This window comes from Dendrobates tinctorius, unplaced genomic scaffold (genome assembly GCF_039654945.1).
Source record: "Dendrobates tinctorius isolate UK_male_01 unplaced genomic scaffold, ASM3965494v1 ptg000303l, whole genome shotgun sequence".
NCBI classification, from domain to species: Eukaryota; Metazoa; Chordata; class Amphibia; order Anura; family Dendrobatidae; genus Dendrobates; species Dendrobates tinctorius.
The window spans coordinates 870,000-886,731 of record NW_027361970.1 but is presented as its reverse complement, the minus strand read 5'-3'; the positions used below and the strand labels follow the sequence as shown (position 1 = coordinate 886,731).

The 16,732-nt window shown below is 47.4% G+C and overlaps 1 protein-coding gene across 1 annotated transcript in view; it reads right to left on the bottom strand.

Moving 5' to 3' along the window:
• The window catches only part of TREH (trehalase), a 134,564-nt gene that overhangs the window by 56,447 nt on the left and 61,385 nt on the right, over nt 1-16,732 (bottom strand). Inside the window, exons 4-5 of the mRNA XM_073560713.1 lie at nt 16,038-16,138; nt 5,606-5,744 (exon numbers count right to left, since the gene is read on the bottom strand). Of these exons, the coding sequence (XP_073416814.1) occupies nt 5,606-5,744; nt 16,038-16,138 (240 nt within the window). The remainder of the gene's footprint in view (nt 1-5,605; nt 5,745-16,037; nt 16,139-16,732) is intronic.

The window sequence follows — 16,732 nt, the reverse complement described above, 5'->3', positions numbered from 1 at the left end:
TAGTATGTATGTAGCATGCATGTAGCATGTAGTATGTATGTAGCATGCATGTAGTATGTATGTAGTATATATGTAGTATGTATGTAGCATGTAGTATATATGTAGTATGTATGTAACATGTATGTAGCATGCATGTAGTATGTATGTAGTATGTAGTATGTATGTAGCATGCATGTAGCATGTAGTATGTATGTAGCATGCATGTAGTATGTATGTAGTATATATGTAGTATGTATGTAGCATGCATGTAGTATATATGTAGTATGTATGTAGCATGTAGTATGTATGTAGCATGCATGTAGTATATATGTAGTATGTATGTAGCATGCATGTAGTATATATGTAGTATGTATGTAGCATGTAGTATGTATGTAGCATGCATGTAGTATTTTTTTTTTTTTTTTTTTTTTTACATTTAACACATTAGCCGGATGATGGGACTACTACTGTCCCATCATTGGCTAATGTGTCAATCACTGTCATGGTAGCAGGCATCGCCCGATGGGACTTGTAGTCCCATCGGACGATGCCTGCACAGACTCCCGGACATCAGCACAGCCCCCCGGCAGGCCGGCACAGCCCCCCGGCAGGCCGGTACAGACCCCCACAGGGTGCACAGACCACCGGCAGGCCGGCACAGCCCCCCGGCAGGCCGGTACAGACCCCCACAGGGTGCACAGACCACCGGCAGGCCGGCACAGCCCCCCGGCAGGCCGGTACAGACCCCGGGCAGTCCACACAGCCCCCCGGCAGGCCGGCAGAGACCCCCGGAAGGCCCGAAATGACGGCGCATCATGATGCGCACACACCGCGCATCATGATGACGTCATTTCGGCTGTCAATCAACTTTGAACTTCCGATTCCGATTCCGGAATCCGATATGACAAAAGTATCGGAAGTCAGTATCGGAATTCCGATACCGCTAATATCGGCCGATACCCGATACTTGCGGTATCGGAATGCTCAACACTATTCATCACTCAACCACCACAACCCCTTTGTATACCAGACCAATGCCCAAACCCCATAACCTCACTCTCCAACATCACTGAAGGGGAGCTTAATCGTCTCTTCTCCAAATCGCCCCTCACAACCTGTGCACTCGACCCCATCCCATCCCACCTCCTCTCCAACCTCACCACCACACTTATCCCATCCCTAACCCACCTCTTAAACCTATCACTAATGTCCGGTACCTTCCCTTCTGCTTTCAAACATGCCACAATCACGCCTATCCTTAAAAAGCCAACCCTCGACCCAACAGCTATGTCCAGCTATCGCCCAATATCATTATTCCCATTCGCTTCCAAACTCCTGGAACAGCATGTTCACGCTGAACTTTTCTCCCACCTATCATCTAACTTGCTCTTTGACAATCTACAATCTGGTTTCTGCCCCCATCACTCCACTGAGACAGCCCTGACTAAAATTGCTAACGACCTACTTACAGCCAAATCAAATGGACAATACTCTATACATAGTAACATAGTAACATAGTAATTAAGGTTGAAGGGAGACTTTAAGTCCATCTAGTTCAACCCATATCCTATCCTAACTTGCCCTACTCCTGCTTCTAGACCTGTCCTTTGCATTTGACACAGTTGACCACTGCCTCCTACTACAGATCCTCTCCTCCTTTGGCATCAAAGGCCTTGCTCTATCCTGGATCTCCTCATACCTTTCCAACCGCACATTCAGCGTCTCCCACTCCCACACCACCTCCTCATCCCACCCTCTCTCTGTTGGAGTCCCCCAAGGCTCTGTTTTAGGACCCCTACACTTCTGAATCTATGCACTTAGTCTGGGGCAACTCATAAAGTCCCACAGATTCCAGTACCACCTTTATGCTGATGACACTCAGATCTACCTCTCTGGCCCAGACGTCACCTCTCTGCTGTCCAGAATCCCAGAGTGTCTATCAGCCATATCCTCCTTCTCCTCTCGTTTCCTCAAGCTTAATGTGGACAAATCTGAACTCACTATCTTTCCTCCATCTCACAGATCTTCCTTACCCGACCTAGCTATAACAATTAATGACATCACACTTTCCCCAGTACCGGAAGTCCGCTGCCTCGGAGTAACCTTTGACTCTGCCCTGTCCTTCAAACCGCACATCCAAGCTCTTTCTACCTCTTGTCGCCTCCAGCTCAAAAATATTTCCAGAATCCGTCCTTTCCTCAAACCTCAATCTACTAAAATGCTTGTGCATGCCCTCATCATCTCCCGCCTCGACTACTGCAACATCCTTTTCTGTGGTCTCCCTGCTAACACCCTCGCACCTCTCCAGTCCATTCTTAACTCTGCTGGCCGACTAATTCATCGTTCTCCTCGCTACTCCTCTGCTTCTTCCCTCTGTAGATGTCTTCACTGGCTCCCATTCCCTCAGCGTATCCAGTTCAAATTACTAATACTGACCTACAAGGCCAACTATAACTCCCCCATATGTCTCTGAATTAATCTCCCGATACCTTCCCTCACGTAATCTCCGGTCCTCCCAAGACCTCCTTCTCTCCTCCACACTTATTCGCTCCTCACTCAACCGCCTCCAAGACTTCTCCCGAACTGACCCTATTCTCTGGAATTCTTTGCCCCAACAAGTCCGACTATCAACCACATTTGGATCCTTCAGACGGAACCTGAAAACTCACCTTTTCAAGAAAGCCTACAGCCTGCAATGACCCTGCTACCTCCTTCTTTCTCACCACTACCGGTGATACCACCTCAACCAACACCGGAACTGCTGCAACTCCCCAACCTACTGTCTCCTTCCCCACCATCCTGTAGAATGTGAGCCCGCAAGGTCAGGGTCCTCTCTCCCCTCTATATCAGTCTGTGATTGTTAGTTTGTTTACTGTAAGTGATATCTGTAATTTGTATGTAACCCCTTCTCATGTACAGCACCATGGAATCAATGGTGCTACATAAATAAATAATAATAATAATTTCTACTGATATATTTCAGTATATTTTGCACCTCTTTCATATGTTCAGTGCTTTTTCCCTGTGTCATTTCTCATTATTACACATAAATTAATTTATGAATACCTATGGTTTGATTTCTTTGGCTGTGTGGATTGGATTACTGGCATCTGGTGAGAATTTCATGGCAATATCATGTTTAGAAATGTGTTTACTTAGAAAATTATTTCACACTCTGCCCACATAATACATACACATATATATATAATATTTATTTTCCTATGTATAAGTCAACAGGGCAAGGTTAAACTACTTCCAATAAATAGTACCAGTTCATAGGTCTGTAAAAAGAACCACTGCAAATACAAAGAAACATACTGAACTGCTGACTAGATACATCTTCCCCGGGCCCCAATGTACAGTCATGGCCAAAAGTATTGACACCCCTGCAATTCTGTCAGATAATACTCAGTTTCTTCCTGAAAATGATTGCAAACACAAATTCTTTGGTATTATTATCTTCATTTAATTTGTCTTAAATGAAAAAACACAGAAAGAATTGTCCTAAAGCCAAATTGGATATAATTCCACACCAAACATAACAAAGAGGGTGGACAAAAGTATTGGCACTGTTCGAAAAATCATGTGATGCTTCTTTAATTTGTGTAATTAACAGCACCTATAACTTACCTGTGGCACCTAACAGGTGTTGGCAATAACTAAATCACACTTGCAGCCAGTTGACATGGATTAAAGTTGACTCAACCTCTGTCCTGTGTCCTTGTGTGTACCACATTGAGCATGGAGAAAAGAAAGAAGACCAAAGAACTGTCTGAGGACTTGAGAAACCAAATTGTGAGGAAGCATGAGCAATATCAAGGCTACAAGTCCATCTCCAAAGACCTGAATGTTCCTGTGTCTACTGTGCGCAGTGTCATACAGAAGTTTAAAGCCCATGGCACTGTGGCTAACCTCTCTAGATGTGGCCAGAAAAGAAAAATTGACAAGAGATTTCAATGCAAGATTGTGCGGATGTTGGATAAAGAACCTCCACTAACATCCAAACAAGTTCAAGCTGCCCTGCAGTCCGAGGGTACAACGGTGTCAACCCGTACTATCCGTCGGCATCTGAATGAAAAGGGATTGTATGGTAGGAGACCCAGGAAGACTCCACTTCTTACCCCGAGACATAAAAAAGCCAGGCTGGAGTTTGCCTAAACTTACCTGAAAAAGCCTAAAACATTTTGGAAGAATGTTCTCTGGTCAGATGAGACAAAAGTAGAGCTTTTAGGGCAAAAGCATCAACATAGAGTTTACAGGAGAAAAAAGAGGCATTCAAAGAAAAGTACACGGTCCCTACAGTCAAACATGGCGGAGGTTCCCTGATGTTTTGGGGTTGCTTTGCTGCCTCTGGCACTGGACTGCTTGACCGTGTGCATGGCATTATGAAGTCAGAAGACTACCAACAAATTTTGCAGCATAATTTAGGGTCCAGTGTGAGAAAGCTGGGTCTACCTCAGAGGTCATGGGTCTTCCAGCAGGACAATAACCCAAAACACACTTCAAAAAGCACTAGAAAATGGTTTGAGAGAAAGCACTGGAGACTTCTAAGGTGGCCAGCAATGAGTCCAGACCTGAATCCCATAGAACACCTGTGGAGAGATCTAAAAATGGCAGTTTGGAGAAGGCACCCTTCAAATATCAGGGACCTGGAGTAGTTTGCCAAAGAAGAATGGTCTAAAATTCCAGCAGAGCATTGTAAGAAACTCTTTGATGGTTACCGGAAGCAGTTGGTCGCAGTTATTTTGGCTAAAGGTTGTGCAACCAAGTATTAGGCTGAGGGTGCCAATACTTTTGTCCGGCCCATTTTTGGAGTTTTGTGTGAAATGATCAATGTTTTGCTTTTTGCTTCATTCTCTTTTGTGTTTTTTCATTTAAGACAAATTAAATGAAGATAATAATACCAAAGAATTTGTGTTTGCAATCATTTTCAGGAAGAAACTGAGTATTATCTGACAGAATTGCAGGGGTGTCAATACTTTTGGCCATGACTGTATGTTTCGCCCTGCTTCCTCAGTAGTATGACAGACAGGAGAGAAGGAGCAGGAAGGCAAGGACCATACACTGCTATCTGTAACCCTTTAATATCATTTTAAAATAAAGTGATTACCTATTTGGCACAATATCACATGGGATCCAAAAGTGCAGTACTAATAAATGAAGACTCGGTAGCTCACCAAGCTGGATATTCAACCACCGAAGTAACGGCAAATCTCTCACTAATTAGGTCGGAGCAGATACCTTCAGGAGTCAGCAAGTTAGAAAAAGATCTACAGTGTATGACGTCCCAGGTAAGTATGCATGAAACTTAACATTTAATGAAACATCTCCAGGGTATCCAATCTGGCACATAAAAAAATAGTTACAGGTCGCTTAACGGATCTATGCGTTTTGACTAGACATATAACCATGAGTAAGGCATCTAGCCGAAACGCGTAGGTCTGTTACTCTATCTGTACCTATTTATTTACTTGTCAGTTCGGATACCCTGGAGATGTTTCATCAAATGTTAAGTTTCATTCTTACTTATCTGGGACTTCGTATCCTCTAGATCTTGCTGATTTCATAAGTATAGCGGCTATTTAAGTTTGGTAAAAGGGAATTGCAGAAATCTTTGAGTACATACCTCTTGTGCCAGTCCTGAGGGTTCCACTCTTCAAATTCAGTTCCAGGAGGCGCAAAAGACGTGTTGACAAACTCGATAAGTTCAGACCGATCAATTGTAGCATTTTTCAACAAATTCTGAAACTTGCTTATTATTTCAGCTGGAATGATAGGAGTGATATTAGTGCAGTAGTACAGGTGACTCACTGCATACAGTATGTTATCTGTATGATCAGTCGCTTATTTAGGCCACAGTTAAGGTCATGCATATGACAATATTACGGCAAGCCCTGGATTTATTACAGCAGCGGCAGTAGTCTATGGAGCCATACTGTACATCCTCGCCTCCGATTTAACTTTTTCACGACCTAGAATCGAAGTTTTATTTCTTAGAAAAACTCCTGTCCTCATTCTAGAAGCAAATCGAGAACAAATCTAAATGCTTATTCCAGGAACAAATCAATGGGCAAAGGTTGCTGATGTGATTTTGCCCCCGGACCTTTGTCCAGTAGCGCCTGACATGTCATGTACGTTTGTGTTATCAGGCTGTTTTCACACTATAATCTTACTCCGCTACAATAAAATACGGCAATTCATTACTATGGGAGCACGTTGAGTATTTTCTGCAGATATTTCTGCCATGTTGGCAAGAAAAACTTAGCGTAAAATACCTATGTGCTGTATGTTGCACAAATTTGATGCATTTTTACTTACTTTTTTCCCCGTTTACTTAAATAGGTGAAAAATGCTGCAAAAACACTGATAGAACTGACAGATTTGAAGTTTCAAATCCGCACGGTAAAAATAAGCAGCGTATGTTAGATCTCAGAAATCTCATTCATGTTGCTGATTCTATAAAACGCTGTTTGTTTTCCCTTGGTAAAAATACGCAAAGTGTGAACAAGCCCTTGGAATCAGAGATAGTGATGTTTTGTTTTAGAATAATAAAAACGTAAGGCCCCCATACACATTGGATTAAAGCAACTTGAACCCGCTGATCTAATACCTCCTGACTTTTCCTTCAACGGGGCAGTCAGACTGCTGTATAATACCCTTAGACTGGCCGTTGGCTATCCTTACCTACGCATGGCAGCATTTATTTCTGTGCAGCTGTCATGCTTGGGTCAGGACAGCCGCCAGCCAGTCCAGGCATTGCAATTTGATTGTCGTTCATGTTATACGTCCATCTGTCTGCGCCCTAAATATAATATTGGGTGGATTTTCCACCGCAAATCCTTTTGTTCAGCACTGAGGTAAGCCCCTCTCATAGATCACACATGAGTGTTCTTCCAAGAAGACTATTCCTGCTTATCGAAGAGATGGTAGAGATAGGTGTTGGCCGTAAGCTGTGTGTGTCCAGCTTTACTCCTTTGCTCTAAAATGTGTAATTCATATTTTGACCAATCAGTGGGGGCGACCCCCACTGATTGGTCAAAATATGGATTACACATTTTAGGACCTACCTGAGCCCCCTCCAAACTTTAGGCCCAGTGACCCATTAACAAAAGGGCACATAAGCTTTAATTATGTAAAATATTGGACTCGTTAACAATTTCACCTTGAAACCAGAATTTCTACCATATTTCCAAAATAAAAGAATTATTGCAATATAAGGGCATATACTGTATCAAGACAGGAGAATGGTAAAACAGAATGTATACAACATAGGGAGATATCTTTACTTTCTACATATGTCAGCTCCATACAAATTCATCTATATCCCATTTTGTTCTTGTGATTTTTTTTTCCTATTATACCAAATAATGTTTTTCCATATACCAAACCTTACCACATAAAAAATGATTACTGATGTATACGAAACATGAAAATTCTGGAGACTTAATAATACATGACAATTGTTAGACACATTGTACTGTATATCATTCTTTTCTGTGCAGTTTAAAAAAAAAAGTATAGTGACACTTACCTGTGGGATTGTAGCACTCTGTGGTATATACTGAGCTTAGAGAGAAAACTCTGAAGTGGTACAGTTACTGAAAGAGAATCTGTCATGAGCTTTTGCTACCCCATTCGAGAGCAGCATGATGTAGGGACAACGACCTTGATTCCAGAAATGTGTCACTTACTGGACTGCTTGCTGTAGTTTTGATAAAATCCCTGTTTTGTATTTAGCAGTTCTCTGAATGCTGAGCTCTGTATATCCCAGTCCACATCGTTCACAGTGTACAAAGAAAGCTGTCAATCAGTGTTGGGGGAGGAGTTATACAGAGCTCATCAATATGGAGGACTATGTAGCAATCCTCTAGTGATAATCTCCTGCTGATAAATCAGTGAAAACATACATGAATCAGCCCAGTAAGTGTCACATCGTTAGAATAAGGGTCTTTACCATATGCTGCTCTCTGATTAGGTGGAAAAAACCTGGTGATAGATTCCCTGTAAAAGGGAGTCTGTCGGTTCAAACTTATCATATAAAATAACCACACAGCCTTGAAGAGGATATAGCCACTATAATAAATTGCACATTTAGGGATTTAATCATTGCCTCTATTTTACAGGAACTGAAGTTTCATCAAATATGCTAATTAGGCTTCGTGGTGCACTCTGAGTGTGGCCAAGAGACTCAGTTACTGTTCCACCCACAGCTTTTACGTGACCCCACCTTCTGCTGATTGACAATGCCACCTGGAAGAAGCAATGTCTGCATAGAAAGACCCTGCCTTCTACTGACTGACAGTGCCACCTGGAGCAAGCACTGTCTGCAGAGAAAGACCCTGCCTTCTGGTGATTGACAGTGCCACCTGGAGCAAACACTGTCTGCAGAGAAAAAAAACGCCTTCTGGTGATGGACAGTCCCAACTGGAGCAAGCACTGTCTGCAGAGAAAGACCACGCCTTCTGGTGATTGACAGTGCTTGCTCCAGGTGGTACTGTCTGCAGAGAAAAACCCCACCTTCTGGTTATCGACAGTGGCACCTGGAGCAAACACTGCAGAGAAAGACCCCTCCTTCTGGTGATTGACAGTGCCACCTGGAGAAAGCACTGTCTGCAGAGAAAGACCCCACCTTCTGCTGAATGACAGTGTCACCTGGAGCAAGCACTGCCTGCAGAGAAAGACACCGCATTCTGCTGAATGACAGTGCCTCCTGGAGCAAGCACTGCAGTAGAGAAAGACCTCGCCTTCAGGTGATTGACAGTGCCACCTGGAGCAAGCACTGCAGCAGAGAAAGACCCTGCCTTCTGGTGATTGACTGGGTCGCCCTCCCAGGGCTGTGGGGTACTCGGTACCGGGCCGGTATCAGCGGGATGTGTCACAGCAGCGGTGACCCGGACCGTAGCCCTGGGCGCCCAAGTAATAGGGGAAGATCTGAATGGTGGAATGCAGTTGGATGAATAGTTTGTGACGCCACCTGTGGTTTTCGGCAAGGAAGGTGTTAAGCTGATGCTGCAGACAGATCCTCTGGGACAGATTGTGTAGTGCAGCAATGATGTTATAGCCCTCCACAGGCTGTTGTCCCAGGGCAGGATAGGTGAAGAGACACTTAGATGGTGTAGCGTTTGGTGCAGGGGATGTAGCAGTGCCAGGCGGATGGACGCAGGAAGGAATGGAGGACACCAGGGCATGTATTGTAGTTCCAAAGCTTTACTCACAGTCTGTAGTGCCCGCTTCTGTGACGTGTCCTCCGGGTCAGGGACTCAGTCAACCCCCAGGCAAGATGGAATGCTCCCTTCCACACTTCGCCAACTTATGTGCCTTTTCTGAACGTCTCCTCTATAGCGCCTTTAAGTGTGAAGATCTCCTAGTACTGAGTTACACTGGAGTTCCTCCTGACTGATGTTCCCAAGAACTCTACTTGTACGGCAGACAGCTGTAGCCTGCTTCGGGGACTCTCTACTCCTAAGTCCCAGCTCTCTATCCGTGTTGCTGTTGTGCCCCCAAGTCTTAGATGGGACTAGTGCATTTACAGCCCACTACTCCACCGGTGTCTGCTGCAGAACCATTAGTGTCCATACAACCTCGGGGACAGGCTCCGGCCTTGCGCTTAGAACTTCTAGGCAGGGTTCTTCCTCTAACCCACGTCCTCTGTGTTCCCTTTTACTCCTACGTTCCGTACTTGTCTTTCTCTCCTATGGAAGCTCAGGCTTCAGTTCAATGTCCTTCTCCTTTCCTTTCCAGTGCCAGCTGGCTCAGATCACTGAGGCAGCTGCAGCACTCCTTCCTCCATCCCTCTACCAGGGATCTCCTTTCCTCACTCCTCTCTGAGTGACTTCCTCCCTCAGACTGACCTGTAATCCTAAACCATCCCGCTCTTTTATGTATTCTCAACTCCACCCACCTCCCAGCACGTCTAGTGTTCCAAGCAGGGAACCACTAAAGGTGCTCTGCTACTCTCTAAGCAAGGAGCTGCAATGTGGTTTTACTGAACAACTCTATTGTGTGGGGTGCGAGTATTGGAGCGTGGTCAGGAGCCCCCAACTTACCTGGATGGTGGGGCACCACACCTTAGGAGAAGGTGGAGTACTTCTGTGGCGACTGAGCCTCAGGGGCGCCACATGACAGTGCCACCTGGAGCAAGCACTGTCTGCAGAGAAAGACCCGCCTTCTGGTTATGGACAGTGACACCTGGAGCAAGCATTGTCTACAGAGAAAGACCCCTCCTTCTGGTGATGGACAGTGCCACCAGGAGCAAGCACTGCAGCAGAAAGACCCTGCCTTCTGGTGATTGACAGTGCCACCTGGAGCAAGCACTGTCTGCAGAGAAAGACCCAGCCTTCTGGTTATGGACAGTGACACCTGGAGCAAGCACTGCCTACAGAGAAAGACCCCTTCTTCTGGTGATGGACAGTGCCAACTGAAGCAAGCACTGACCGCAAAGAAAAACCCCACCTTCTGTTGATTGACAGTGCCACCTGGGGCATACACTGCAGAGAAAGACCCCACCTTCTGGTGATGGAAAGTGCCACCTGGAGCAAGCACTGTCTGCAGAGAAAGACCCCATCTTATGGTGATGGACAGTGCCATCGGGAGCAAGCACTGTCTGCAGAGAAAGATCCCACCTTCTGCTGAATGACAGTGCCACCTGGAGCATGCACGGTCTGCAGAGAAAGAACCTGCCTTCTGGTGATTGACAGTGCCTCCTGGAGCAAGCAATGCCTGCAGAGAAAAAACCCACCTTCTGGTGATGGACAGTGCCACCGGGAGCAAGCACTGTCTGCAGAGAAAGATCCCATCTTCTGCTGAATGACAGTGTCACCTGGAGCAAGCACTGCCTGCAGAGAAAAAACCCGCCTTCTGCTGATGGACAGTGCCAACTGGCGCAAGCACTGTCTGCAGAGAAAAACCCCACCTTCTGGTGATGGACAGTGCCACCGGGAGCACGCACTGTCTGCAGAGAAAGATCCCACCTTCTGCTGAATGACAGTGCCACCTGGAGCAAGCACAGTCTGCAGAGAAGGACACCACTTTCTGCTGAATGACAGTACCACCTGGAGCAAGCACTGTCTGCAGAGAAAGACACCGCTTTCTGCTGAATGAAAGTGCCTCCTGGAGCAAGCACTGCAGCAAAGAAAGACCCCACCTTCTGGTGATTGACAGTGCCACCTGGAGCAAGCACTGCCTGCAGAGAAAGACCCCACCTTCTGCAGAATGACAGTGCCACCTGGAGAAAGCACTGTCTGCAGAGAAAGACCCTGCATTCTGGTGATTGTCAGTGCCTCCTGGAGCAAGCACTGCCTGCAGAGAAAAAACCCGCCTTCTGGTAATGGACAGTGCCAACTGGAGCAAGCACTGTCCGCAGAGAAAAACCCCACCTTCTGGTGATTGACAGTGCCACCTGGGGCAAACACTGCAGAGAAAGACCCCGCCTTCTGGTGACTGACAGTGCCACCTAGAGCAAGCACTGTCAGCAGAGAAAGACCCCACCTTCTGGTGATGGACAGTGCCACCTGGAGCAAGCACCGTCTGCAGAGAAAGATCCCACCTTCTGCTGAATGACAGTGCCACCTGGAGCAAGCACTGTCTGCAGAGAAAGACACCACCTTCTACTGAATGACAGTGCCTCCTGGAGCAAGCACTGCAGCAGAGAAAGACCCCGCCTTCTGGTGATTGACAGTGCCACCAGGAGCAAGTACTGTCTGCAGAGAAAGATCCTGCCTTCTGGTTAGGAACAGTTACACCAGGAGCAGGCACTGCCTGCAGAGAGAAACACCACCTTATGGTAATTGACAGTGCCACCTGGGGCAATCACTGCAGAGAAAAATCCCGCCTTCTGGTGATTGACAATGCCACCTGGAGCAAGCACTGTCTGCAGAGAAAGACCCCACCTTCTGGTGATTGACAGAGCCACCTGGAGCAAGAACTGTCTGCAGAGAAATACCCTGCCTTCTGGTGATTGACAGTGTCACCTGGAGCAAGCACTGCTTGCAGTGAAAGACCCTGCCTTCTGGTGATGGACAGTGCCACCTGGAGCAATCACTGTCTGCAGAGAAAGATCCCACCTCCTGCTGAATGACAGTGCCACCTGGAGCAAGCACTGTCTGCAGAGAAAGATCCTGCCTTCTGGTTAGGAACAGTTACACCAGGAGCAGGCACTGCCTGCAGAGAGAAACACCACCTTCTGGTAATTGACAGTGCCACCTGGGGCAATCACTGCAGAGAAAAATCCCGCCTTCTGGTGATTGACAATGCCACCTGGAGCAAGCACTGTCTGCAGAGAAAGACCCTACCTTCTGGTGATTGACAGAGCCACCTGGAGCAAGAACTGTCTGCAGAGAAAGATCCTGCCTTCTGGTTAGGAACAGTTACACCAGGAGCAGGCACTGCCTGCAGAGAGAAACACCACCTTCTGGTAATTGACAGTGCCACCTGGGGCAATCACTGCAGAGAAAAATCCCGCCTTCTGGTGATTGACAATGCCACCTGGAGCAAGCACTGTCTGCAGAGAAAGACCCCACCTTCTGGTGATTGACAGAGCCACCTGGAGCAAGAACTGTCTGCAGAGAAATACCCTGCCTTCTGGTGATTGACAGTGTCACCTGGAGCAAGCACTGCTTGCAGTGAAAGACCCCGCCTTCTGGTGATGGACAGTGCCACCTGGAGCAAGCACTGTCTGCAGAGAAAGATCCCACCTTCTGGTTATGAACAGTCACACCTGGAGCAAGCACTGTCTGCAGAAAAAGAACCTGCCTTCTGGTGATGGACAGTGCCAAATGGAGCAAGCACTGTCTGCAGAGAAAGACACCACCTTCTGGTGATGGACAGTGTCACCTGGAGCAAGCACTGCCTGCAGTGAAAGACCCTGCCTTCTGGTGATGGACAGTGCTACCTGGAGCAAGCACTGCCTGCATAGAAAAAACCCGCCTTCTGGTGATGGACAATGCCACCTGGAGCAATCACTGTCTGCAGAGAAAGACCCCACCTTCTGGTGATGGACAGTGCCACCTGTAGCAAGCACTGCAGAGAAAGACCCCACCTTCTGGTGATGGACAGTGCCACCTGGAGCAAGCAATGTCTGCAGAGAAATACCCTGCCTTCTGGTGATTGACAGTGTCACCTGGAGCAAGCACTGTCTGCAGAGAAAGACCCCATCTTCTGGTGATGGACAGTGCCTCCTGGAAGAAGCAATGTCTGCAGAGAAAGACCCTGCCTTCTAGTGATGGACAGTGGCACCTGGAGCAAGCCCTATCTGTAGAGAAAGACCTGCCTTCTGGTGATGGACATTGCCACCTGGAGCAAGCACTTTCTGTAGAGAAAGACCCCACCTTCTGGTGATGGACAGTGTCACCTGGAGCAAGCACTGCCTGCAGTGAAAGACCCTGCCTTCTGGTGATGGACAGTGTCACCTGGAGCAAGCACTGCCTGCATAGAAAAAACCCGCCTTCTGGTGATGGACAATGCCAACCGGAGCAAGCACTGTCTGCAGAGAAAAACACCACCTTCTGGTGATTGACAGTGCCACCTGGAGCAAGCACTGCAGAGAATAATCCCTCCTTCTGGTGATTGACAATGCCACCTGGAGCAAGCACTGTCTGCAGAGAAAGACCCTGCCTTCTGGTGATGGACAGTGCCACCTGGAGCAAGCACTGTCTGCAGTGAAAGAGCCCGCCTTCTGGTGATGGACAGTGTCACCTAGAGCAAGCACTTTCTGTAGAGAAAGACCCCACCTTCTGGTGATGGACAGTGCCACCTAGAGCAAGCACTGTCTGTAGAGAAAGACCCTGCCTTCTGGTGATGGACAGTGCCACCTAGAGCAAGCACTGCTTGCAGTGAAAGACCCCGCCTTCTGGTGATGGACAGTGCCACCTGGAGCAAGCACTGTCTGCAGAGAAAGATCCCACCTTCTGGTTATGAACAGTCACACCTGGAGCAAGCACTGTCTGCAGAAAAAGAACCTGCCTTCTGGTGATGGACAGTGCCAAATGGAGCAAGCACTGTCTGCAGAGAAAGACACCACCTTCTGGTGATGGACAGTGTCACCTGGAGCAAGCACTGCCTGCAGTGAAAGACCCTGCCTTCTGGTGATGGACAGTGCTACCTGGAGCAAGCACTGCCTGCATAGAAAAAACCCGCCTTCTGGTGATTGACAATGCCACCTGGAGCAATCACTGTCTGCAGAGAAAGACCCCACCTTCTGGTGATGGACAGTGCCACCTGTAGCAAGCACTGCAGAGAAAGACCCCACCATCTGGTGATGGACAGTGCCACCTGGAGCAAGCAATGTCTGCAGAGAAATACCCTGCCTTCTGGTGATTGACAGTGTCACCTGGAGCAAGCACTGTCTGCAGAGAAAGACCCCACCTTCTGGTGATGGACAGTGCCTCCTGGAAGAAGCAATGTCTGCAGAGAAAGACCCTGCCTTCTAGTGATGGACAGTGGCACCTGGAGCAAGCCCTATCTGTAGAGAAAGACCTGCCTTCTGGTGATGGACAGTGCCACCTGGAGCAAGCACTGTCTGCAGAGAAAGACCCTACCTTCTGGTGATGGACATTGCCACCTGGAGCAAGCACTTTCTGTAGAGAAAGACCCCACCTTCTGGTGATCGACAGTGTCACCTGGAGCAAGCACTGCCTGCAGTGAAAGACCCTGCCTTCTGGTGATGGACAGTGTCACCTGGAGCAAGCACTGCCTGCATAGAAAAAACCCGCCTTCTGGTGATGGACAATGCCAACCGGAGCAAGCACTGTCTGCAGAGAAAAACACCACCTTCTGGTGATTGACAGTGCCACCTGGAGCAAGCACTGCAGAGAATAATCCCTCCTTCTGGTGATTGACAATGCCACCTGGAGCAAGCACTGTCTGCAGAGAAAGACCCTGCCTTCTGGTGATGGACAGTGCCACCTGGAGCAAGCACTGTCTGCAGTGAAAGAGCCCGCCTTCTGGTGATGGACAGTGTCACCTAGAGCAAGCACTTTCTGTAGAGAAAGACCCCACCTTCTGGTGATGGACAGTGCCACCTGGAGAAAGCACTGTCTGCAGTGAAAGACTCCGCCTTCTGGTGATGGACAGTGCCACCTAGAGCAAGCACTGTCTGTAGAGAAAGACCCTGCCTTCTGGTGATGGACAGTGCCACCTAGAGCAAGCACTGTGTCTGCAGAGAAAGACTCTGCCTTCTGGTGATGGACAGTGCCACCTATAGCAAGCCCTGTCTGCAGAGAAAGACCCCGCCTTCTGATAATGGACAGTGCCACCTAGAGCATGCACTGTCTGCAGCGAAAGAGCCCGCCTTCTGGTGATGGACAGTGTCACCTAGAGCAAGCACTTTCTGTAGAGAAAGACCCCACCTTCTGGTGATGGACAGTGCCACCTGGAGAAAGCACTGTCTGCAGTGAAAGACTCCGCCTTCTGGTGATGGACAGTGCCACCTAGAGTAAGCACTGTCTGTAGAGAAAGACCCTGCCTTCTGGTGATGGACAGTGTCACATAGAGTAAGCACTGTCTGTAGAGAAAGACCCTGCCTTCTGGTGATGGACAGTGCCACCTACATCAAGCACTGTCTGTAGAGAAAGACCCCGACTTCTGGTGATGGACAGTGCCACCTAGAGTAAGCACTGTCTGTAGAGAAAGACCCTGCCTTCTGGTGATGGACAGTGTCACATAGAGTAAGCACTGTCTGTAGAGAAAGACCCCGACTTCTGGTGATGGACAGTGTCACCTAAAGCAAGCACTGTCTGCAGAGAATGCTCAAGCTAGGCAGCACTGTGAATCCCCGGTGAGTGAGGCAGAACAGTAAAGCCAGGGGACAGTCCGGTGCTCTGAGTTTCTAGGTCACAACAAGGGAGCGTCGAGCATCCCAATTATTATATTTGATCAATCTTCCAATTGTTGCAGAACGAAAGCAGTGATTAGATCACTAAAGGTGCTATTTTTATAGGGACTGTATCACCTACAAGGCTGCGTGCTTGGTTTGTATTGACAGACTCCCTCTAGTAGGTAAATTGTGTGTACTGTATAAAACATGAAGCTGTTATTAATGAAGAATCCAAAATGAAACTGACCGGGTGCATACAGGAGGCCCATGTCTACAAAATGTTTATCATCGGTGAAAATCTTGGCAAGCTGGACATGATGGAGGATTTCCCCTGTGCAATAGATGTTACTGAGAAAAGAAGGAGCAAAGTGAAATCATGAAATATGTTAATGATCATAACTTACTGTATATGTGAGGAAATATGGGAAAAAGCAGGGAGTATTGACAGGAACCCGTCATGTCCAGAAACATTATTTAGGTGATGATACAGGGTTGATCTGCTGATATATAGCATTAAAATACTGACTTACTAGAGCAGCGGCTACAGGGAAAACATTTTATATTCTCCCTGTATCTGCTCACTTCACATCATCAGAGTGGTGCATAGAGCTGTTACAGTCGTCACTCACTACACACTGAGTGCGCGGTTATCAGTCTGACTGGCAGCCTGCTCTGCACACACAACAAGCTGCACACACGCTACTGAGCTGGCTGTCAATCAAAGTGAGGAGTATTCTCACTGTGAGCTGAGCAGTCACTGTAACTGCTCCTTGCACCGTCCCAGTGACTGAAAGCAAGAGGCTGCAGGGACAATATAAATTCATTTTCTTCCTGTAGCTGCTGCTCCAGTAAAGCAGACAGGCAGGATATTAATGATATTTACCTGCAGCTTAACCAGAGAGCTGCAGGTAAATATCGGGACATGACAGGTGTCCTTTAAAA